We start from the raw sequence: 26,403 nt of genomic DNA on the forward strand, positions 1-26,403 counted from the left end.
CGATCATGGGACAAACTTCAAAGGCGGCGAAAGAGAGCTGAGAGAGAGCTTCCAAGCTATGGGCCCAGAACTTAAGACCCACCTCGCTCCAGCACAGGTTGATTTCCAATTCAACCCCCCAAACGCACCCCACTTCGGTGGCACTTGGGAACGAGAAGTGCGCTCCATAAAGACAGCCCTGTACGCAGTACTTGGGGCCCAGACTGTGGCGGAAGAAGTCCTAATGACAGTCCTCACGGAGATTGAGGGAGTACTTAACTCGAAGCCCCTCGGATATGTCTCCAGTGATGTGGCGGATATCGACCCAGTTACCCCCAACACACTCCTGATGGGGCGGCTAGATCCCACATTACCCCAGACAATGTACCGGCCTGAAGAAGCGAACGGCCGACGAATGTGGAGGTACAGCCAAGTATTAGCCGACAAGTTTTGGAACAGTTTCCTACTGCACTACCTACCGTCTCTACAGACCCGCCAGAAGTGGGTAAAGGAGAGAGACAATTTGACAGAAGGAACAGTCGTCATGATTATTGATCAATCACTGCCCAGAGCTATGTGGCCGGCCGGCCGCGTAAGCAAAGTGATCACCGGTGCCGACGGCAAGGTCCGAGCAGCTGAAGTGCTCGTCCAGGGTCGCACTTACACCCGTCCCGTGGCAAGGCTCATAGAACTGCCTCGACTCCCAGACACAATCGATGATGACCATGACCCTACAACCCTATGACTTTGTGAAGTTGACTGACCCCTACAGCAAACCCTTATGTGTAAATAGACAACGCGATTAATCTGTCTCTGTTTGACTGATTAGGTCCGGGACCTATTCAGGGGGTGGCTGTTGTGAAGGGCCAGATTAAACCGAATATATATATTTATTTATATATATATATTTAATTGTATTTGTATATTCTCTAATATTCCCTGATATCCCTTGTATATTCCTTGTACAATATGCATTGAATATCCATTCTAGCCTACTGAACATCCCATAATAGTCTCCATTCTACTATTGGTCGAGACCTTGGTGCCAGGCTGCCATACCCCTCAGACCCAGTTCAAACGTACCGCTCGACATGTACGAACAAGTCCTAGTTCCGCGTAGGAATTTGGCTACCGCACCACTAATGGGACTATTTGTTCATAGTGCGTATATATACTGCGCTACTAAAGTAGGACTTTCTTTTCAGTCCAGTTTCTTACCCTCCAATAGAGTCACAGACGTAAAGCCTCCCCGCGATGCCACGTGTGGGAGTAAGGCCAAGTTCGCCTACCATCGGTATTGAGACATCGTGTATATTAATATTTGAATAGTCATATTTGGCACTATATCGTCGAGTTGGACGTAGTCTATTAAGCTAATAATAGTCTGTTAATATATAGTGCTTCGTGCGGTGAGAATACTACCGTAGTCAGTACCCCATCGTTTCGGGCAGAGAAGTGGCTGCTTACCCAGGGTGGTTGACCCTATGTGAAGCTGCACCCGAGGAGCCCCAGAGCCGACGAGCGAGTGGACCTGTATACCGGATTATTCTACCGACGACAACCCGCCTTCCCAGGCACGGATTATGCTTTGGATACTTTGATTATTCTATGGATAAAGACCCCCGACACTACCGTGTGTTGGAACCCCCCCCCCTGGAGAGGTCGCAAGGTGAGGAGACGCTCTGCAAGACGAGGTCTCTCCACATCTCTCCCCCGTGGACCGGAGAGAGCCGGCCCACAAAGAGTCCACCTGCTTTCATCTGTGGTCCAAGGATCGCCGGCGCATTGAACGGCACTACAGTGGGTTCTCCTGGGATACCCTTGGCCGGACGAGGCAGCTGGATTCTACCCCCCCCCCCCTCCTACTCCTGTCGGCTTACAATCGACCGGATTAACCCCCTCTAGTGTATCCAGCCTATAATCATTAAAGTATCATTGCTGTTATTCCTTAACTATTCCAGGTCGTATATTTACCACCTGCGCCTTCAGAGATTGGACATTATCTATTGATATACCGACGAATACTCCTTGCCATAAAAGTGCATACTATTTCAATTCATAAATGTAATTAAGTGATTAAGTGTTTAGTCTACACACCATCGCTGTGTAGGCAATAAAGACCTGTTTCTAATTCGTACATTTGTGTTGGATCCGTTTCATCTACGTGAGAGTGTTCATGATAATATATTTATGCCGTGTACTGGGTGGCCGAATATTAAGTACAAAGGTAGTGGTAGTAAGTATCATATCTAGTAATACAGTCAGGGAATTGTACCCCTCAGTTACACCTCTGTTGAGATAGGTCCAAGGTAGACGGCATGGTTTCTAATTCAGATATTCGTTTTAGCTGAGATTTATTAAGACTTGAAGAGAAAGTAATAGCATTATTTCTGACAAAGCCTTTAGTGGCGTCCCAAAGTATCCTGAAATCATCCACAGAGTTATTATTAATCAATACAAATTGGGCTAGCTCAGACTGATATTGCTCACAGAATGCTGGATTATCCAATAAAGAGCAGTCAAGCGCCATCTGGTGGCCTTTTTCTTAGCCTGGCTGAATTGAAATTGACAGAAATAGGCATGGTGATCTGATAACTCATAGGTCGGAGTAAAAAAATTGACGTCTGAAAATAAGGATGCTGATATTAAAACTAAATCAATACGGGAAAATGATAGATGTCTATTAGAGAAAAAGGTATACTCCCTGTTGCCTGGATTATGAACCCGCCAAATATCAATAAGATTAAAGTCAGATAGCAAGTGCTTTAAAGCGTTTGCCGAGCGAGCATTATGATTAATTGCTTTAGATTTATCCCAGATATGATCCAAAACAGAATTCATATCTGACCCAATAATCAACTGGAAATCAGCTAGTTCCATTAGTACTTTATTCAATGATTGAAAAAAGTCTGGTTCATAACAGTTGGGTGCATAGACATTAATAAACGCAATTATTTTACCATTATGAATACATTTTAGAAAAGCTATTCTTCCTTCTTGATCACTGCCTTTGCCTATGATGGTAATTTTGCATTTTTTGCATGATTATAGCAACCCCTTTGGTTTTATTCAAAGCTGAAGCAGAAGAAGCCACTTTATAACGCACATTTTCTAATTTGTGCATATCTCTTTCAAGCAAGTGCGTTTCTTGTAACATGGCAATTTCAACTAGATTTCTTGATATAGTATCAAGACAGCTAGCCCTTTTAATGGAATTGTTAAGACCTTTAACGTTCCATGAAAAAATAGCTAAAGACGACATTTATAATATGAAGTAAAATAATTCAAAAGTATATGAATCTGTACTAATAGATAACCTAAATTTGGTCTTTGTTGACGAGATGCCCAAAGTACAAACATAAGAAGAAGAAAAAGGCCCATATAACCCACCCCATCTTAAGAAAAAAAGTCTGTAAGAATATTAAAAAACAGTACAAAAAAAGGTGATTGGTGCCCCTCCCACGTAGATCCTCCCCACCCCGTATATCTAACACAGGGTTGTGACATGCAAAAGGAAGCTCATCTCCTCATGTCCCAATGGGTGGCTGTGTGCTGGTCGGTTATCTGTGCAATTGGAGTAAACCGTATTGATTAACAGGTGTCTGAGAAACTATTCAGTTCGAACATATCTTTATGACATTTGTCAAATTGATAAAAATAATGTTAAAAAACATTGTGTTTAACCAATTAATAAGTATACTTAGATAGCTTAACTATCTCCCTCTGCACAGAGAAGCCCCGCAGAACGGCACCACCCAGATTAATCCTATGATGGACTATGCCGATGTATAGTTTAAATAAAAATAAAAATGAAAAGAATAACTGAAGAAAAAATAAATATGAAGAGCAACAGGTAAAATAAAAGGGATATTGGCCAGAAGTATGAAAATGACTAACATTGATGGTATCACCATTAAATAATTAGTGTTCTTGAGTGAAAGTAAAAACAAATAAGAAACAGCAATAATAAGTACCGGTAGTAGCATTTTATTTAACCATCAAAAGATGGTGAATATGAATGTGATATTATCTATATCATCTGTTAAGTATTATGCTAATGCAAGTGGTTATATACTAAACTATAGTAAGTTTAGTCTGAGGAGAATTTTAGTAATGGAAAACAAATAACGAAACGAGAAACGAGAAGAAAACAAGTAGTTAATAATACTAATAATAATAACAAAGACGGTAGTAATATACACGTTAGACTCACTCCCCCACCTATACTAAAAATAAAAATAAAACCTTTTTTTTCTTTTTTTGAAAACTCAAGACGACAAAACGATGAAATGTAAAAAAAAATATATATACTATGCAAAGGAAGTAAACAAAAGAAAGGGGGAGAAAATAGAACATAAATATTATTAAGTAACCAATATTTAACACTAAACGAAATTCATAAAATAATTATCATTAATTTCAAGGGTGGAAATAAGTAAATGTGTGGAAAGACTATAGAAAACCTTTATGGAGTATATGCATGTGTGCTACCAACCTAATTATTATAAAAAACATTGAAACAAAAAAAGCCTATTATGAAATAATGAGAATTTCAGATGCAAAAATATAAATAGTAAATATACCAAAACCCTCCCCAAAACACCAAAACAAAAGAAATATTAATAACCTATAGTTATAGCACTAACGAAATCCTGTAGGCCTAGTAATAGTAATCATTAAAAAAACTAGCTAATAATAATTATGAAGGAAAAGAAAACCAAAGATGTAGGCTATAAACTGTAGATGCCTAAAAAAGAGAGGGCATTTGCAATAAGGCCTAGTAAACCATAAAGCACCAATAAGCTAATTACTATAGGCCCCCCTTTTTTTCCTTTTTTTTAACGCAACAAAAAAAAGACAAAAAACTTGTTTGTGTATATATATATAAAAAGAGAACTGCAGGCAATAGCAATTGAAAGAAATAAGGAACCCACCTCATATAAGCAACAGAGAGGCTAATGGACAACATTTGAGGAAAATAAGATAAATAAAGAGTCTATTAGACCAGGTCGGGTTTCCATATGACTTAATAGCCAATATCAGCGTGAGGTTACTCAGCTGTAGGTTATAATAGACAACAGTAGATCATTTTAATACCTGCTTTCTTGTAATGTCCTTGCGCTGATTAATAGATAATTCACCATTGCTGCTCTAGGCCGAGGGTGTCTATTCTCCCTCCTGATACGTCTCCTCTTCTCTCTCATTGCTCTGAGAAGCATTATCCTCGTTGTCCTCCGCCTCAACATCAGTGGGCTTTATGTGGTTGTCAAAAAAGTCCTGAGCGAGCTCCGCCGTAGGAAACTTGTGTGTCACATCTTGGAAGGTTACGATGAGTGTTGACGACGATGGGTTGATAAATCCACATCTGATATCAAGCCTTCGCAGCTCAGATCTCACCTCTTTAAATTCAGATCTTTGCTTTAGGATTTTGGGATTAACATCGGGAAAAATTCTAATCTTTGCCCCATTGTAGCTTATGGATTTTGATTCTGCTGCACCGAGGAGCATTCTTCACGGGGCCAGTGCGATGCGCCACACAAACGACTGGAGCGGGTCCAATAATGTCTTCTCCAAACATCTCATACAGGAGCTTGGTGGTATAGGCAGTGGGGTTGCCAGCTTCAATACCAGCAGAGAGCCCGAAAATTCTTATATTCAACTTTCGGCTGTGATTCTCGAGCTGTTCTGTCTTCTGTCGCAGACGTTTATTGTCTTCCATTATCGTATTCTGGCGACGCTCCAGCTCAGAGATTCTCACATCAGCTTCAACACTGGCCTGGTCGTGGTCATTCATTCTGTCAATACAGGACTCCATCTGGGTCTTTAGCTTATCCAGACATGTATTAACTGAAGCCAATTTAATATCCAAGGCTGAAGTGATTTCTTCTTTAACAATTTCACGCATTACCGTAGCCATTTCAGCAGTGAAAGATTTACCGTGGCACGTGCCTTGAGCCATGGTGAACAGCAGCAGGTGCGCCTGTGGCTCGTTAAACAAACGGGTGTAGGCAATCCAGATTGTGTCGTCTTGCCCTCTTACAAGCTTTGATAGTTCAAGTTCAACGAGCTATCACGGCAAAATATCAAAGTCTTTCTCAGAACAAAGAGGTTTTAATTAATTAGTAGCAAAAGGCCATCGGAATACTTACCGTACTTTTCGCACTATAAGCCGCACCTGACTATAAGCCGCAGCAGCTAAATTGAATGATGTGTACATATATAAGCCGCATGTGTTTTAATGTTTAATTACCATATGTAAGGAGTGGAGCCTGCGGCTTAATTTGACTCAACACGGGAAACCTCACCCGGCCCGGACACGGAAAGGATTGACAGATTGATTGCTCTTTTTCGATTCTGTGAGTGGTGGTGCATGGCCGTTCTTATATTGAGCTTTAAGTTCCCACCTCTACAGAGAATGACACCCATTGGGACACAATACTGTCGGACAAATAACATTAACTCATTTACAAGTTGTATTAAGTTTAGCAAATAAGGGAACAGATAAATAACATTTCAATGCAGTAAAAAAAGCAATATTTCGATTTTTGGGTTTTGTCCACATATAAGCCGCACCGTTATATAAGCCGCAGGGTCGAAAAATGGGGGGAAAAGCCGCGGCTTATAGTCAGAAAAGTACGGTATATTTGATTAATGGGAGCAGCCGGAGAGAAGCAACCAAACATGTCACAGCATGCCACCGGAAATGGAAAGCAATGTTTGAGTTTTTCTAATCATAAATCTGTAATAAATATTGTATTTTGGTTAGGCGCCCATTCAAATCTCTAAAGTTTAGAGTGTACAAGGGCTTACAATATTATGATTAAAACATATGATGGCCATTCCTTTACTCAATCACTCTAAGATACCACATTAAGACACCAAGACATTGAGGAACACCATAGAAAATGCATGCTGTAATTTGGTATCAAAAACCTTTTAACATTTGGAGATTTCTGTAAGAATTGTATTTTTTGGCTATTGGATGGCAAGCACTTCTGTTCTGGACATTGCTCAAAAACCCCACCTTATGTCAATACACCTAGGAAAGCCATACATCCCCTGAATGACCCAGTTCTCTAGTTTGTGATTTTAAAGTTTCATGAAGCTGTGATTATCCTAGAGGTCCAATAGGTCATTGTATACAGTGAGGTCAAGTTTCAAAAAGTGGTCTCACTACAATGAAATGGTTACTATGGCAACTAGTTCGGCTCATTGGATCGGCTCAAGAGCCTCAGCTTTCCAATCAGACACAGTGTATGCTATTCCAATACTGTTTAGGGACCCCAGTCTGCAGAAAAGGTCAATTCATTTTTAGAATAGGCACAAATAACACATTTGTACTGCATGAAAAAAATGTAACGGCATCATTCTTGCCCAAAACTGCATGGTATTAGTATTGATTGATTGATTGAAAATGTTAGTATTGATTGATTGATTGAAAATGTTATTAACCTATTGCAGAATGGGTACAATACAGTACAGCTCAATACACACAATTGTTAAGGGGATGCAGACCAAAGAAAGACTTTCGTCTTGTTTACATCAGGGTCCCCCATTTTCAATTCATCATGACCTAATATTCAAACTCAAAATTTGAATTTACTGTATTTGTAAATTTGATATGGCATAAATGTATAGATGTAGCAGTACTGTATCTGTATGTCATCTATGTCATATATTATATGACATACATGACATACAGATAGACATATGACATACAGATAGACAGTACTGCTACATCTATACATTTATGACATATCGGATTTACAAATACAGTACTGTTTGTGATACAAAAATAGTCTAAAAAAGAGACATTTGACTAGGAAACCGTACATTGGAGGAGGTTGGGTAGGTGGGGTGGGGGGGGGGGCAAACTGTACATTGGAGGTGGGTGGGGGGGGGGGGGGTAACTGTACATTGGATTATAATGTCTGTAAAGGGGAGACCCTTCTATGGCTACCCATAGAACCCATTCATTCAGATATTTTGAGGTGACTGGTAAATGGGCCTCTTTGAAAATGTCCATGTCAGTTTTCCCCTCACCATAATTTATTTAGCCCCCTTCCCGACAAGCTAGTATGACACGGTTGGTACCAATGGATGCATTAGGTTGTCTAATTTCATGTTACCAGTACCTTCACTCTAGCTTTAAAAACAAACAAATGAAGGAAATCACATTGTATTAATTGCCCAAAAAAGTAGGGTGAATACATAGCAACGTCACTTTTTCTTAAACTTGGCAGACTACAATATATTTGCATTTGTTAGCCATGCTAGCGATCTAAACAATCAATCCATGCCAAAGCTAGATATGTAAAAGGTGAAAGACTCACACTCACAGCCATGCTGATTTAGCAAAATGACATCCAGCCGTTTTCGTTTGAAACTACTTTTAGTCTGGTTTCTCCATAGAGCCCAGTCATATTTTTTTGGCGCAGCAGCTTGCGCAGGTAGGGGGCAACTTAGTCACGTGACTCAGTTGGTATTGCTCATTGGCTCGAACACGGTATGTTTGTATACAGCGAACAGGTCTATATAGCAAGTAATAATGATTTTATGTCAAGGTGTCTGTTTAGCTGCCTTGTAATAAGCTAGTTATTTCACAATCACGAAATTGTATCAAACCAGACCAACTACAATATAGTATCACTCTCTAGAACCCTCTGGAGAGACGTCAGCCCAACTACTTCAACTTTTTACCTTATGATAGCCATCTACAATAATACTATTATACTGTATATACCATATATATCTACAACTGTTGGATATATATGCATATATACCTGTATATATTATATTGGTATTCATCACATACCTACTCTTACTAGTTATAGCCAGTATGGTTTACTACCATAGTGTGTTTCTACCTGTATCACTGTACATAATTATACTTGTACATTGTATGTTGTTTATGCACTTTACTGTTACATACAGATGCACTCTGGTTCGATGCAAACTTATTTTCCTTGTCCTGTATTTGTGCTGTATGATGACGATACATTTGAATCTAATCTCAATATAGAACATTCTGTGCTGTTTTTATGTGCTGTTTTTATGGGCTAGCTTTCCTTTCTGCATTATCTATACTTTGTTTCCACAGGCAGGAGTGGAAGTGTTCTTTGTGTCAGGACCTGTCTGACTCCAGAGATCCTTACTGCAATGAAAGAGGGAAGATGCCTTGTCTCAACCTGCTGGACCAGAGGGTAAATATCCACCATATCTCTAAAGACCAGCCAGGCTGCCACAAAGCAGAGCCCCTGCATCTAACTATAAAGGAAGGAATCTCTTCTCTCACACAAACTCTGTCTATATCCTTCTCATATCTCGAGAACATCTGATCGATTTACACTCAGCACTTGTATTGCTGATGAACCAAAGGAATGTGAAGTCGATCAGATGAGCAGTTCACGTGAAGGCTGCAAGGGAGGCGGGGGGGGGGGGGGGGGGGGGGTGACCATGGCACAATTAGCATAAGCATAGACTGTAAATACAGCAATTAGCATAATGTCAGACTGTATGAAATAGACAATTAGATACTCATAAAAGTAATGCCAGCCCTGAAGTAGCACAATGGCTAAAACGTTCCATCTCTTGACGCCAATCACTGTGGGAAGTATAATCATCACTGTGGGAACTATAGTGATAGAAGTATAATCACTGTGGGAAGTATAGTGATGGAAGTATAATCACTGGGAAGTATAGTGATAGAAGTATAATCACTGTGGGAAGTATAGTGATAGAAGTATAATCACTGGGAAGTATAGTGATGGAAGTATCACCGTGGGAAGTATAGTGATAGAAGTATCACTGTGGGAAGTATAGTGATAGACGTATAATCACTGTGGGAAGTATAGTGATGGAAGTATAATCACTGGGAAGTATAGTGATAGAAGTATAATCACTGTGGGAAGTATAGTGATGGAAGTATAATCACTGTGGGAAGTATAGTGATAGAAGTATCACTGTGGGAAGTATAGTGATAGAAGTATCACTGTGGGAAGTATAGTGATGGAAGTATAATCACTGTGGGAAGTATAATCACTGTGGGAAGTATAGTGATAAAAGTATCACTGTGGGAAGTATAGTGATAGAACTATCACTGTGGGAAGTATAGTGATGGAAGTATAATCACTGTGGGAAGTATAGTGATGGAAGTATCACTATGGGAAGTATAGTGATAGAAGTATAATCACTGGGAAGTATAGTGATAGAAGTAGGGATGCACCGAATGGGAAATTCTTGGCCGAAACCGATACCGAAAATAGGAAACAGTTGGCCGAAAACCGAATGCCGAAAGGCCGAAAATGATTAATATAAAATATATATATATATATATATATATATATTTTTTTTAGCTACCTGATTATGGCAAAAGACATGATTATGGCTAAACTTAACTTAAATAATATTAATAATCACTATTATGGGCCCATAAAACATTTATTCAGCACTTTTGAATGCATACATTAATTCCAGACTGTTAAGACTAAAAGACTACAACGATTGATGACGACTTCCTGTCCTCGCATTTCCATTTCCGGTTTAACGATAATACATTTTCAACAACAGATTGCTGCTAATTAAACACTTCATTTAAACGGAGTAACGTTAACGTTATGTCGAGTTCATACGTGTAGTGTAGTATGCACTCGTCATAACGTTAACATTACTCAGTGTCCACTGTTGCTGCCACCGTTGCGTCGCAGATGGATGGTACACTGTTAGCTCCGTAGCTAATCCGCTCCTAGACTACTGATAGCAGTACCGTTAACGTCGGAGCTGATCAATACTCCGGTTTTTTCTAATTTAGTTTAGAACCGGGTTTCGGGGGGCACCCCTACTCCCAAGAGGAGTTAGTTATCACAGGCTGTAGAATGCAGGAAGAGCTGCCAAGCTGCTCACGTTACATGTTGCGCATGCTACCGGTATGTCTGTAGTCGCGTTTTGATGACGTCATCACAACAACACGTTATTTGACTTTCGGTCATATATTTTCGGTGCTAAAACCCTTTCGGCCAAAAGCCGAAAGAGCCTTTTTAACCATTTTCGGCCGATAATTTTCGGTAGCCGAATTTTCGGTGCATTCCTAGATAGAAGTATAATCACTGGGAAGTAGGGGTGTAACGGTACGTGTGTTCGTCCGGCAAATTTACGGTACGGCCGTCACGGTGCGGTACGTGCAGCCATACAAAGAATACGCCTCACAGCGCAAACGCACCAGTCGCACATGCAGGCACTCGCAAGGTCCGTGCGAGAACAGTGCGCGTGGCAGGGCACACAGAGTCCGACTTCAGAGCGGGCGAAAGTGCACGGAGAAAGGCACATTTACATTGGAACAGCTGCAGGCAGTGGCGGCCGCCACTGGGGGGCGCTAGGGCGCCGCCCCCCCTTCAGGCCCTGCCTGGTTATATGAGTAGAACAAGAAAAGGTATCTTTTTGTTTTTTGTTTTATAGCCCTATAAATAATATAAACATGTTTAAAATGAATAATATTTACTCATTTTAAGTGTTTGTATTTCCAATGCACAATATAACGTTATTATCGCAATTAAAAAACACTCGTTTTCCAGAGCAGGAAGTGACATCACATTTTTATTTTTTTAATTTTTTCGTATTTCTCTGCCCGGGCTATACGCGATAGCGCTCTGAGTGCGCGTCACAGTTTGATCGCTGTATCCGTCACAGCCAATCAGTGCATAACGCGTTGTGCGTTGAAATATGACTATTATGTTGGAATCCGGGCGCGATTTGAAGCGGTCCAGCCAGTAGCGTCAAGAATATCTGTAGCCGCATTTCGCGGAGACGCTCTCTGATTGGCCGACGCCAGTATTTTTTTCCGTGGCAGAATTTCACAGACGATCTCTGATTGGCCGAATCCAATTTCTAATGTTCCAATTCTAGCTTCTAGCTTCCTAGGTTGGTTCCTAGGTTGGTCTAGGACTAGGTTGTTTGTCTTAGAGCGTGCCGTGACTGCAAGTTCTTTAGACTGTTAAGCTTAGGCACTCTTTCAAAGTTGGTTAAGGTTAGAGTTTGTCTTAGAGAATGGCGATAGAACGCCAGGTAGTTTGCAGTCTGTTCGAGCGGAAATGGACAGGAATGTACTTGTTGAGTGTTGTGCTAACGAGCTAACACTTGGCTAACAAGCTATATGGCGGATTATACACGTTTATCAAGCTCTCCTGCCCTGGACGTTTCAACTAAACAGTGAGTCTCTCTCTCTCTCTCTCTCTCTCTCTCTCTCTCTCTCTCTCTCTCTCTCTCTCTCTCTCTCTCTCTCTGTGCTTAACGTTAACGTTTGTAAATAGTTTTTTTTAGGAGCAGTACTGTTAGGCTACTGCTGGCCATTCATGAAGCGAGACATTGCTGATTGTTTATTTATTTTATAACACAAGACTATGACTACCAACTGCCTAGCCAGCCGTGTATCAATCTTGGATCCAATAATAACGTTACTTACCACACTGACTATGTCGATGGCTCATTGATTTAACTACTGCAGCTCTCTCGGATTGAAAATACGTGGATTATGGCTTGTTCAATATCGTCTATGTTTGAATGAATGAATGAATGAGAACTTTATTAACAGATTGCAGAATGGGTACAATACAGTACGGCTCAATACACACAATTGTTAAGGGGATGCAGACCAGAGAAAGACGTTTGTCTTGTTTACATCAGGGTCCCAGATTTTCGATTCATATCGATAGTTTAATAGCTAGCCTTGGCTCGTTTAACAATATGCAAAATATGTGTACAGCCCTGTACTCATACTGAAGTTATTCTTGGTATATAATAGGTCTGATTGTGTAACGAATCGATTCCACGTCGCGCTGTGTGTGAGAGAGAGAAGGAGAGAGGGAGAGATCTGCCTGTGTTTGGAGACGGGCGAGTTTTGTTTCTAACTTTTCTATTTATATTGTGTTTCAAGTTGTGAATTAGAGTCTAGACTATACTTTATTTGACTGGTTGTGTGTTGTTGTAGTAACAGCTGAGCGACTCGTTCATAAGAGCCGATTCATTGCCGTGAGCGTGAGTCGAATCGCTCACGTCTTGCCATGAGTCTTGCGTGGTACAGTACTGTACTGTACATGTTTGCAAAATATTTGGTATAGCGCCCCTAGTGGCGAAGTACCCACCGGCCGCCACTGGCTGCAGGGTCATTACAATTTTACAGTTTTCTTTCGTTTTCTTGTTCGCCCAATAATGTTAACCAAATGAAACCAATGGAAAGAAACACACCAACAAACACACCAACATTCTCCCCCGCCGGACTCGAGTAGGGTAAATCTGCAGTGCCGCAGCCCCATACATTGCCTGACTCACAGGCACAGCTGATCAAAATAAACATACTTTTCCTATAGAAAATTATTCTATTTAATAATTATCATAAATATAATATATATAAAAAAGAAAATTTATAATAATAATAAATATTATATTAACACTTTAATCACCGTTGACGCTGAAACACGTCTTTCCCCGCCATGCTCATTCTGCCGAAGCGTCTTTGATATCAATATTTCAAAAATCTGTGATCGAAATCATATTTCTCCCCCGGAGACATGAGATGTACTGTTGAGTCCCTCTCAACTCTACAACGGTTCAAGAGCGCCATCTTGTGGCCGATCGGCGGATCGCCCAGGGGAGAAACAGGAAGTGGAAGCTGGTGCTCATTTCAATTCGGTCCGATCACTCGCTAATAGTCCCAGGAGTTTCAGCGTTATTTGTTAATGTCTTCGATACTAACTGCTCTGATGATCATATCACCCACACTAGATGAATGATATAACGTTGCCCACGGAATTATAAACGACCCCCCGCCCATCCGGTCAACATCAGATCATACGTAGTAACTCCTAGAACCACGTCCAGTTGAAATTTTTTATCTCGCACAGATTCCTACCAAACTGTATTTGATCATCAATATAATGCATTTAGGGCTATAAATCAAGTTCTGGAGAAAGCTGCAGAAAACGATAAAAACATACTTATACTTTAGACCGTATTTTAGTATGAATATGTGAATGAAAAAGTATAACGTTGCTACACCCTGAACAATAGATATAGGATGTTGAATGGGCCATAGTAATGTCAATTGAGCAATACAATTTAAAAAGTTATAGCCCTGCAAAGAAGGGGAACTTCTCCATGTTAAACAGGGCTGGCGAGGGATGGTAAATTATGAATTTAACCCCGGCGATCAAAGTGTTAATTATAATTATTATAAAAAAAAAAATTCTGTTGTACCGAACCGTGACCCCAATACCGAGGTACGTACCAAACCGTGGCTTCTGTGTACCGTTACACCCCTACTGGGAAGTATAGTGATTAGGGGTGTAACGATGCGACCTCACAACGATTAATTTCGATTACGATTATTCAGGCAACGATTTAATGCATCATGAAATCTCTTCATTTGACCACGATTCGATTCGATGAATTTTCGATTAATTTGCGATTTGTTAATTCCCCCAAAACAAATGTATACACAAATGTGGCTGGGGGAACTGATTCACTCAGCATGAATGGACTATAGGTCAATAAAAACAATACACACAAAAAAACATTAAACACATTTTTTTAATTAATTTTATTTCGATTATAATAATAAACTGATCTCTAGTGTTTTATGCACAAAAGTGATCTTTTCCAGCTAATCTTTTAGTTACAATTGGATTGTATGAACTAAGCAGGTGAAATGTTTGCAGCTCAGGTATCTGAGTTGCCAGTGCATTGTGAGGTCTTTTGCACGTTCCTGTTCAATGTGAGGATCAATATATGGCAAAAGAGTCTGCCGGGAACATCGGTCTGTTCATTTAACGGTGATGATCTGATCAGAGAAAAATCCTTCTGTGTTCTAATGACAGTTCTAATGTGGAATGCCTAGAGACCTAGTCATCTGACTAATTTGCTCAATAATTGTAGGCTGACTTCTCCCAGTTATAATCCCGTAGCGGCATCTGTTAGAATGGACTCACTATATCCCCCAAGACTTGATGTAATAATGATTTCTAAGACAGTTGGTCAAGTTACTGCGCTTTAATGCAACAAATGTATTGTGTGTGTTAATAACAGTAATAATAATGTGTTAATTAATAACTGCTCACTCATAATAAATGCAGTAACATTCAATAGCCACAAATATCCAATAGCCTACAGCTTGGTTACAACACACAATTAAACAAACTAGCATTAGACTACTGTATCCTAGTCACAGTGGGCTAATATAACTTAAAAGTGCAAATAATCAACCACAAAAACGGCATTTATATACCAAACATAAATTAAAAACGGTCAGGAACATAACATAAAAGGACAGTTTGGTACCATTCGTGGCGATAATTGACACATTTCACATAGAGTAGGGACTTAACTTGAACAACAGACAACTGTATCCTCATACAAGATTCCTATGCTGGCTAATCTCCACAGTCTTAAAGGAACATGCACCCCCAAAGGACCTGCCCTACTATATAATCTTCAGAACAGCTGCCCCCAAATTGTCCCCAGAAAATGTGTCATATAGAGTCCATCACTGTTCACCCTCTTCTGGACTTTAACCTCCGCCGTGCAAAATAGGCAGTTGGCCCCGGGAACACCTTGCCGATTCTCCCAAGAGGCCACAATGCAAGGATTGACGATCATCACAACAGTGATTCTGGGGCCAGTGTAATTAAGCAGCTGGATGAAGGGACTGGTTTTCCAGCTGCCAGACATTGAACTTCTTCAAGGAAGCCGTCTCTCGAAGTTCCCCCTCCTTGAATTCCTCTGCTGTGGGAGTCATCGGCAGCCGCTCCATGAAGGTGCCTTGCGGTCTATTTCACAAGTTCACTGAAGCTGCTAAACTGCTGAGAATGAGAGGGCGTTGTTGGTGGTTGTCATAGTGGCAACCGGATCAGGACGGCCACCTCCACATGCCCCTCCACATCTTCTGTGCACAGGTATCCCACACTACCATACTGTATGTGTTCTCGACCTTTCCATCACAGTCGAGAATGCAGCTGTGACCGCGTCCCCGACCACCAAGAACCTTGGTGTTGTCCTAGACGACCAGTTGAACTTCTCTGCTCACATAGCAGCGACAACCAGAACCTGCACATTCCTCCTTAGCAACGTCAGAAGGATCCGCCCCTTCCTGACAAAAAGAAGCCACCCAACTCCTCGTCCAATCAACAGTCATCTCCCGCCTCGACTACTGCAACGCACTGCTTGCTGGCCTACCGGCCACTAAGCCTCTTCAACTCATTCAGAATGCAGCGGCCCGCCTGATCTCAAACCTACCGAAGTCAGCCCATGTCACCCCACTTCTTAGGGACCTGCACTGGCTCCCCATTGCTGCACGAATCCGCTTCAAGGCCCTCGACCTGGCATACCATGCGGCAAAGGGAACCGCTCCCGTCTACCTCCGGTCAATGGTCTCTATCTACACACCCTCAAGACCCCTACTCTCTGCATCTTCTGGCCGTCTCAGACCCACTCCTATCCAAGCGCCGGGAGGGTCATCAAGGAGAAGCCGCCTTTTCTCCGTCCTTGCCCCACAATGGTGGAATGAACTGCCCACCCCAGTTAGGACAGCCGAAACCCGTCCAATGTTTCGCCGTAAACTAAAGACGCACTTCTTCAACCATTATCTGAAATTAAAAAAAATTATGGTATTATTGGTATCCCATCTCGTTGCCATTCTGTTGTGGAATATTTCAAATGAGCCATCGACAGTGAACCGTAGAAATTTAGTCATTTGTTTATAAAAACATAGAACATGGTTTAATATCTGTGCTTCCACAGAGTCAGTTTATAGAGAGACACGCATTGTGTACACACAAGCGTCTGATCAAAAAGTGACCAAGAGGTCTAGTCAGACGTACATTAATACACAATTGAAATGACGTCCAGATATGACAGAGGATAAACAAACTGGCCCAGTTAGGGAAATAAATAACAAGACTGGCTCAATAGCCTTCTTTTTTTTTCTTTTTTTTTTATCAATTTTTTTTTTATTAATCACATGAAACAAGACAACACAATAACCACAGTAACAAAAAACATAACTTCACAGGAGAATAACAACCAATAATAATACAGAATAATACAGAATAATAAATTATAAAGACAAAAAGAAAAAGAAACAGCGTCCAACCTATCAAATATAGATGGCTACTTCAATAACAAAAGGTCTTCAAACATGCCAACCTTTCCCCACCTTTACAAAGTGGAGTGACTTAAAAGATTGTTTACGAGAGTGTTGCCGCAGATTTACTGTAGATAGCCTAGGTCCCTTACACATGTTCAAGACTGCCAAACTCGCAGAAGGTAAAGTGTAAGAAGAAAGAAAATCTTCCTCCAAGTTGGTTGACAGGTCAATCAGTCTGCCAATATTAGTCCCTTGGGGAGATGGCATGTGAAATGACATATAGCGCAGAATAGCTAAATATCAACCCCCCCTAAAATCCCCCCAGTCAAAGTTAAGAAGGACAAGACAAAAACCAAGACAGACGAGACATTTCCTCCTCCCCCTCCCCAGAGACCGCCGGACCCCCCCGATCAAGCGCCCCAACCCCGCTCAGCCGCACACGGCGGTCTTTACCTTCTCAGCTGCTGAACCACAGGTCAATGCCAGCCTGCCCTACCCCAATCACCCGAGCCGTGGATATCTCAAGATAAATCACATCCAATAGAGTTAGGGACCAGTTAATCATTGTAAGCTTCTCAGGCTCCTTCCATCTCATTGCTATAAGCTTCTTCGTTGCTGTGACGCCCGCTAGGACAACCCTTTTCAGTTGTACGGACGCGGGTAGTGTCGTTATATCGTTCAGGAGTAGCGTAACAGCTGTGAATGGGATAGTTAAGCCACACAGATCTGAAAGTTTGTCCGTTATTGACCTCCAGAAGCGGGCCACTGGTGGGCAATCCCAATACATATGCATATAAGTGCCAGTGGCCTTTTGAGAGCACAAAGTGCACCGAGAGTCGGTTATCAGTCCCATAGCAAATAGCTTCCTAGGTGTAAGATAGGTCCTATGAATATAATTAAAATTAATTTGCTGGTGATTGAGGTTGCGGGAAGATAATGCCACATTTGCCCAAACATCATCCCAGTCAAACTCGGGGTCCAACTCCGGGATATCCACATGCCAGATTGTATCCAATGATACATTTTTATACGTGGATTGAATTAAGAGCGTATAAAAGTCTGAGACAAACCCTCTGGATGTCGTCCTGTCCACTATGAGCCTGAGGAAGGGGTGTGGGTGCAAAGCTTGAGCCCACGGTACGCCATGCGCCCTCAGTGCTGACCTTAGTTGAAGGTAAAGAAAGAAGGACTCGCCGGGAAGATCATAAAATTCTCTTAAGTCCTGAAACGCACGGAGGCCGTTCTTATCATAAATATCCTCCAGAGTATGCACTCCCCTGCTTTGCCATTGAGGAATATTAACCGGCTTGTGTCCTACAAGTAATTGCTGGTTATTAAAAATTGGAGAGTCCAGGTGCCATGGGCATTTAACCCCACACGACCTCTGTACATTACGCCACGTTTGGATCACGTGAGTTATGATCGGTCCATACCTCAGCCGGCATTTCGAAATAGAGACAGTGGAGTACACTACATCCTGCAATCTTAGCGGAGATACCGCCGCCGCTTCTAAGGAGCGCCACGATACAGCCTCTACAGGGTCTAGCCAGCACATCAGAGGTCTCAGTGAAAAGGACCAGAAATAAAGTTTAAAATCAGGGATTGCGAGGCCCCCATCTTGTTTTCTACGTTGAGTAGTAGCCCTTTTGATTCTCTGGCGTTTGTTATTCCAGATAAATTTAGATACCATCGATTGTACCTTGCGCCAGTGGTCTATTGGAGGGGGCAGGGGGAGCATTGAGCTAATAAAATTTATCCTAGGCAGGATGTTCATTTTGATTATGGAAGCCCGGGCTTGTAAGGAGTTAGGAAGGGACGACCACCTGTCTAGATCCTGGCGTATTTTATCATAAGTACCCGTGAAGTTGTACTTAGTAGTTTGGTTCAGCGTGGGGAATATCTCCATGCCCAAGTATTTAAAATTTTCTACTATGGGGATATCAGCTGGTAGTCGTACCGCCTTGGCCAGCTCATTAAGAGGTAGGCAGGCTGATTTGTTCCAGTTAATCTTAAAGCCTGACAATTTACCAAAGTCGTCGATTATCCTCAATAATTTTGTGGCTGACCGGGAGGGGTCGTCCATGAAAATCAGCAGGTCATCCGCATAGAGAGCAATTTTGTGTGGAGTATTATTGACCATTATGGGGACGATGTCCTCCGATTGCCTAATAAATTGGGCCAAAGGTTCGAGGGAAAGCGCGAACAGTCCTGGGCTCAGAGGACAACCCTGTCTAGAAGATCTGTTTTTGCCTGTCAGTATCATCGCAGACGGCGAGGCATACAGGACTTTAATCATATGAATAAAACTCTTCCCGAGACCCATGACCTCAAGTACCTTCCACAGGTATGACCACTCAAGTCTGTCAAACGCCTTCATGGCATCCAAAGACAGAACTGTGGACGGAGCTGTATTGTCTTTACTGTTATCGATTACATGCAACAGCCTCCTAAGATTATCTGCAGCCAGACGCCCCGGGATAAAACCAGTTTGATCGCAGTGTACCAATACAGACATAAATCTCTGCAGGCGACGGGCCAGCACCTTGGCAAACACTTTTAAATCGGCCCCGAGAAGACTCAAGGGTCTATAGCTACCACAATCATTGGGATCTTTGTCCTTCTTGAGAAGTAAAGAAATCAACGCCATATTGACATCTCTTGAGAACTCCCCTTGTTCGATAGCGTAATTGATCATATCGAGCATCAATGGACCCAGTTGGTCCCAGAAAGCTAAATACACTTCGGGTGGAATACCATCCCAGCCTGGTGCCTTACCCCTCTGCATTTCAACAATCGTCTCCCTCAATTCCACGAGAGTAATCGGTCTCCCCAGTTCCTTGGCCTCTTCCTCAGAAATGTGGGGTATCTCAAGCCCGCCAATGAACGATTCAAATTTAGAGTCATCAAGATTACCCTCTGAGCTATATAACTGTGAGTAAAACTCTTTAAAAGTGTCATTGATCTTTTTCGAATCAGTAGTGACTGCACCCTGGCTCGTCCTGATCGAGGGGATATCCGAGAAATGATCATTTGAGCGTATTTTCATTGCCAATAGATGGCTAGGTCTGGAGCCGTGAAAGTAGTAATTTTGTCTTGTCCTATGTATCAAGAACTCAGACTGTTGTTTAAGTATGGAGTTTATTTCTTTTTTGACTATCTTACGTTGTGTGTTTAGTCGTTCACTATAGTTAGTTTGCAAGGATGCGTATAGGTCCGCATATAATGATTCCAGTCCTTCTAGCTTTTTTGACCGGGATTTTCGCAAATTGGAGGCAAATAGTGTGACATGACCCCTGATAAATCCTTTCAATGCGTTCCACAGGACCCTAGGGTCTTCTACTGTGCCAACGTTGATCTGCAAAAATTCAGCTAGTTTACTCCTGAACTCAGAACAGAAGTCATCGTTCTTTAGTAAGGTCGAATTAAAACGCCATCTGGGAGCTCTTGCGGAGAGCCTGCCAAAGGTTGCCGTAAGGAAAATCCCCTTGTGGTCTGAGAGAGCCAAGGGAACCAATGAGACATCGAAACTATCAAACATATTAGGGGACGCGAATGCATAGTCAATTCGAGAGAAGCTTTTGTGTCTGGCTGACAGGTGAGAGTAATCTTTGAGGGTGGGGTTGGATAAGCGCCAAAGGTCTGAGAGCCCCGTGTCCTGGGCCCACATCCTGAGTGCCTTAGAGGCCCGTTTTTGGTCGCTCGTTTCAGAGGGCCCGGACCTATCCATCTCCGCATCCCAGCACGCATTAAAATCGCCACCCACAATGAGAGCGTATCCATTAAGTTCCAACATATTCTTTGTGATTGTATTATAGAACGCTGAATCAAATGTGTTAGGAGCATACAATGCTATTATAGCCATCTTCCTATGCGAGAATTCAACTTTTGCTATAGTAATCCTTCCCTCCGTGTCCGACCATACATCCAGGACTTTGATATCAAGGTTACGTCTTGTAACTATGACGACTCCTTTCGTCTTATCATCGGCTGAGGATGAGGAGATAACGTGATATTGCCGATTTGCCAGTCTTGACACGTCACCTACCAATAAATGCATCTCACTAAGGAGAGCAAGGTCAATATTTCTCCTCTTCAATAGCCAAAGGACACTGGCACGCTTGTGTGGGGCGTTAAGCCCTCCTGCGTTCCAAATTAAAATATTCAATTTAGCCATGGTCGAGCTTGTCTAAATGCGTAGAGAACATACCAGTGCAGCCAGGCTGAGTACAGAGGCGCTGATCCAGGCGGGCCCAGACGGTCAATCCCAGGAGTTCAGAGGAGGAACAATTACACACATATAAGACAACAGTACATAAAACACATAAAAATACCACCCCAGCTACAACCCCCCCCTCCTTCTACTCTAAGCCCTAACCCACCCGTCCTATTATAAGCCCTCCTATACCCACTCTCCAGTCCCCACCCTATGCCCCATCCACTGAGGATGGTCATCTTCCTATCACTTCCCACTAGAGACATGGATCCAATAAGACGCTCCCCACTCCAACCCCCCTCTAGATAAACCCCTGAGTAAACCCCCACTAGTCCAATAAACACAAATAATAATAAAAATAAAATTCAATAAAGATATCGGTCGTAAACCACCTGAGCCTTGGCCCCAACATGAGACAACCATAATGGTAAAAATAGCCATTATTAAATAATAACTCCACATCAACCTGCAACCATCTATTTCCGAATCTGCGCTTCAACGTCGCAATGTTATAGCCCAAATGGGTACAGGAAAATTCAAAACAAAATTAAATTAAAGCATCCCAGCCGATAGTCTAAGGCAGGATCGGGTCACAGGTTAATTGTGCAAAATTGTGTGAACAATGTCGATTAAACAATGACAATAATAAGAAAGGGAAAAAAGGGGTTATGGTCAAAGTGCACCCCTGTAGCAGTCCCTCTGATCAGGCACAACGGCTGAAATGACATAACCTATGTAAGAATAGAATTAAACACATTCATTAATCCGGGGATGGTAATAGGCAATACCTGACACAACCTGTTATCATATATTGTTTCAATAAAGATATCGGTCGAAAACCACCGTGAGCCTTGGCCCTAACATGAGATAACTATAATGGAAAGGGAAAAAATAAATAGTCATTATTATATAACAACTCAACATCAACCCTGCAACCATCTATTTCCGAGTCTGCCCATCAACGTCGCAATGTAATAGTACAAATGGATAAAGGAAAATTCAAAACAAAATTAAATTAGAGCATACCAGCATATAGTCTAAGGTAGGATCGGGTTCCAGGTAAATTGTGCAAACAAATGTCATTTAAACAACGATGATAAGAGGAAGGGGAAAAGGGGGTTATGGTCAAAGTGTACACCTGTAAGTTCCCCTCTGATCAGGCACCACGGCTGGAATGACATAACCTATGTAAGAATAGAATTAAACACATTCATTAACCCGGGGATGGTAAAAAGCAATACCTGACACAACCTGTTATCATATCTTGTTTATATATATATTCAACCGATCTTCTCCTACCGGAGCCCAAAGCTCAAAACAGCCTGGATATAAAAATAACAGCATACAAGAAGTTAGTTAAGGACCCCATCACCGTTGAATTGTGCAAGCCGATTGCACTTAAACAGCAACAACAACCAAAGTGCGTAAATATTAACGGGTCTCGAATGTCTCAGCGCAGACGATAGACGCAGCCCGCTAGCTAGCCCGAGGCTAGCGCGTAAGCTAGTGATGAATCCGGATAGCACGTTAGTCTATTATGTACATTGTTCAGCTAGCTCGTTAGCTTCCAAAGAGGCGATACACAAGTACGACCATGAGGTCAGCTTTAGCAAGTAACAGAAGTCATTGGGAAGCCCCGCTAGTTGGATGGGCAGTGGGCAGTTAGCATGTCTGGGCATGACAGCAAGTATTTGTGAATAGTCGGCCTAATCAATGTATATAGGCCCACACCGCCAAGTCACTCACCCGACATAGATATCAAGCAACAGTCTCGGGTATCCCCGCGAGATATTCCTTCGCTTTAGCCAACGACCAAAATGAACGCAGACCATCGACCTTCTCCAACACAGATAATTTCGCGGGAGCGAATAGCGTGGGCCTCAGGCCTAGTTTCCATAGCCTAGACAGGACCACCTTGTATTCGCCTCTCTGTGCTTGAACCTCCGGCGTAAAGTCTTCGAAAATGGCCACTTTGTGATCGCCAAGCCTCAGATTACCCCTTCTGGTACGAGCCGACCGCATGATGAGTTCTCTCTGCTGAAGCCTGTTCAGCTTGACTATGATGGGCCTCGGCTCTTTGTTCACGCCGGGAGAAAACCTGCCCGCCCTGTAGGCCGACTCACAGACAGGAGGCGAAGGGAGGACGTCCGTTCCTAGTATTTTCTGCAGCAGTTCGGGCATGGTCTCAGAGAGACGGCCTTCACCGCTGGCCTCCGGTACTCCAACAATCCTGACGTTGTGGCGTCTATCCCGGGACTGCATCTCCTCCATTGCCGACTGTAGTTTGTTGACTTCAGCCTGCCTAGCCAGCAGGGCGGACTCGAGACCCACCATCTTCTCGCCCTGTAATGATACCTCCGTCGTTAGCATGGCTAGTTCGTTAGCATTAGCCGAGGAGACAGCGTGCATCGACTCCATCTTGTCTATCAGCGGGACTACCGCCAGCCGTATTTCTTCTGATATCTCACGATGGAGGTTGACACAAAAATCCGCCAACACTTTCTTCTGTGCTTCAGCGAAGCGTGTCTCAGAGTCTGCGTGTAGCTTGGTCATGACCAAGAGCACAGCTTCGCTTATCTCCCCGACACCGGGCGACGATGCGGCCAGGCCCGGTGGTGGTGGTTTGCTGGTTGGGGCGCTCATGGCTCTGGTTTCCACCCCCGTCATCGCAGAAAGTCGAAAAAAGTTGATGACAGTATACTAACCACGACGACCTAGCAAACAGATAAAAAACAAATAAAAATAAAATAAAGACTAATGGGGAGAAACGTATATTCAGCACGGTAGAAGGGAGCTCATGTGAAACACGTCTACTCCATGATCTCTCAGCTCCGCCCCCTCTCGCTCAATAGCCTTTGTTATGGCTTAAAGGGGAGATGTTGCATAGCGATATAAACATAGTCATAGCATCAAATTAGTATTTAGATAAACCACAGAAAAAAATCACGTTATAAAAATAAGCTGTTTCTAAGTAAAAACTATTTGTTATGTCCCTTCGTGTAGCATTTATCAACCAGTGCGCCGCCATTTTGTTCACGTTAAATGCTGATGTCACGGAGATGGTTTCGACCGGAGCCTCCCACGTACCTAGCTACTACTACCTGCAGCACGCTGTAGCAATATTATTAGGCTCCTCAAATATCGTTGTTCATAAAAAAATATTTATGTAATATTTTACAGCATTGAGCAACCCCAACAGGGGGATGCTGCATATGTATGCTCTGTCATCTTTGAGATGGCGAGACCTGCAGTTGGCACCGGGTGTGAGGCCACGACATTTGAGCAAATTAATAATACTGCATGTTCTGAAGGTCCAGATTAATAATTAGAATTAGTTCAACAGAAAGGTATAGATTAGGCTATACCTAATTGGTTGCTATATGAGTTCAGCCTCAACCAAACTCAGTCTAAAGGTCTATTCTGTCTCCGTTATCCTTAGCCCCTTTCGTGACTGTGATGCATCACAGTCACGGAAGGGGCTACGTTATCCTCTGCCCGTCGCCGTTGGCAGATCGATGCGGGAGTATGGTACTCCTCCTCTCCCTTGGTGACACCACAACACCGTTTCCAACTAATAACGGCTACCACCACAGCGCTGTAGCAAAACACCTCTCTCTCCTCACTTTTATTCTCCAACTAACGGTTATCTTTTTCTCCATTCAATACGTGGTGAGTGGCTCGCGCTGTATATACAAAACTAACGGTATAACTTTGTCTCCGTTCCAATGGGTGCACGCTGTAAGCAACGCGCGATACAAGGAGCATATACGGGCAAACAATAAAAGACTATCGGGTCAACAGTAAATATATATCTTACAAATAAAACAATGCATATATATATATATATATATATATAGAAAATAATAAACGTGGACTTTAGGGTTGCACGTATTTTTCAGACATTGCCCTGTACCCGAGCTCTACTAGGCAGTGTATTCGCACATTGATAGCCTTCTGAAAGAAGACGTTTCTTCAATTAGGTTTACCAGTGATATTTGGAGCTCTGATGTCAGCCCCATGTCAATGCTGAGTTTGACAGCTCAGTGGATTGACGCAGACTTCCAACTCCGTAAAGCGGTCCTGCATTCCCAAGAGTTCTCCGGCTCCCATACTGCTGCAGCGCTTGCAACAGCATTCGAGAATAATGTTCCAGGCGTGGCATATTCCGAAAGAAAAGATTCATGTCATACTCCGAGATAATGCCCGAAAACGTGGTAAAATGCATGAAAGACACAGGATTACAAAGTTTGGGATGTATGGCCCACACGCTTCAGCTGGCTGTCCACGATGGAGTGCCTTTTACGCACTGTTTAGCCTATATTTTACGTGCTGTGTTTAGCCTATTAAATAGGCTAATTGTTTTTTCAGCCTGTTATTCATTTTTAACTTCTTTAATTCACATTTCTTTAGTTTGCAATAATGCAACTGCAAGCCAATGTTCCGAGACATATTTATATATTTGTAATTGTTATTTGAATCCACCATTTAGGGCTAACGGTGTATTCAAATAGCCTAACAAATTAAATTAGCCTATCTTTTACGCACTGTTTAGCTTATATTAGTCTGTTTTGTCAGCCTGTTTTTTCGTTTTAACTTTCAGCCTGTTAATAAATGTGTCGTTAATTCAGTATTTAACTTCTTGAATTCATATTTATTTAGGCTATGCTAATTAAAAACACAAATGTTATGGACATCTAATTTAATTCTCTGCTTATTTATTAATGCTTCAATTCATTCAGAAACGTTGCAGCAAACAATCCATATGTGCATTTGTTTACATAATGATAACGTACATAAATAACATAATATTATTGAGGGAGGAAAAAAGGAAACTTATTGATTGATTGATTGATTGAAAACTTTATTAACAGATTGCAGAATGGGTACAATACAGTACATCTCAATACACACAATTGTTAAGGGGATGCAGACCAGAGAAAGACTTTCGTCTTGTTTACATCAGGGTCCCCCATTTTCAATTCATCAGGACATATATGACATACAGATAGACAGTCCTGCTACATCTATACATTTATGACATACCAGATTTGCAAATACAGTACTGTTTGTGATACAAAAA

General features: G+C 42.1%; 1 protein-coding gene across 1 annotated transcript in view; it reads left to right on the forward strand.

Annotated features, from left to right (window-relative positions):
• LOC311246441 (uncharacterized protein) overlaps positions 1 to 26,403 on the forward strand; it is a 191,953-nt gene that overhangs the window by 100,865 nt on the left and 64,685 nt on the right. Inside the window, exon 11 of the mRNA XM_084336596.1 lies at positions 9,080 to 9,182. Within this exon, the coding sequence (XP_084192722.1) occupies positions 9,080 to 9,182 (103 nt within the window). The remainder of the gene's footprint in view (positions 1 to 9,079; positions 9,183 to 26,403) is intronic.

The sequence above is a fragment of the Notolepis coatsorum genome (genome assembly GCF_963971535.1).
Source record: "Notolepis coatsorum genome assembly, chromosome: 19".
NCBI lineage: Eukaryota > Metazoa > Chordata > Actinopteri > Aulopiformes > Paralepididae > Notolepis > Notolepis coatsorum.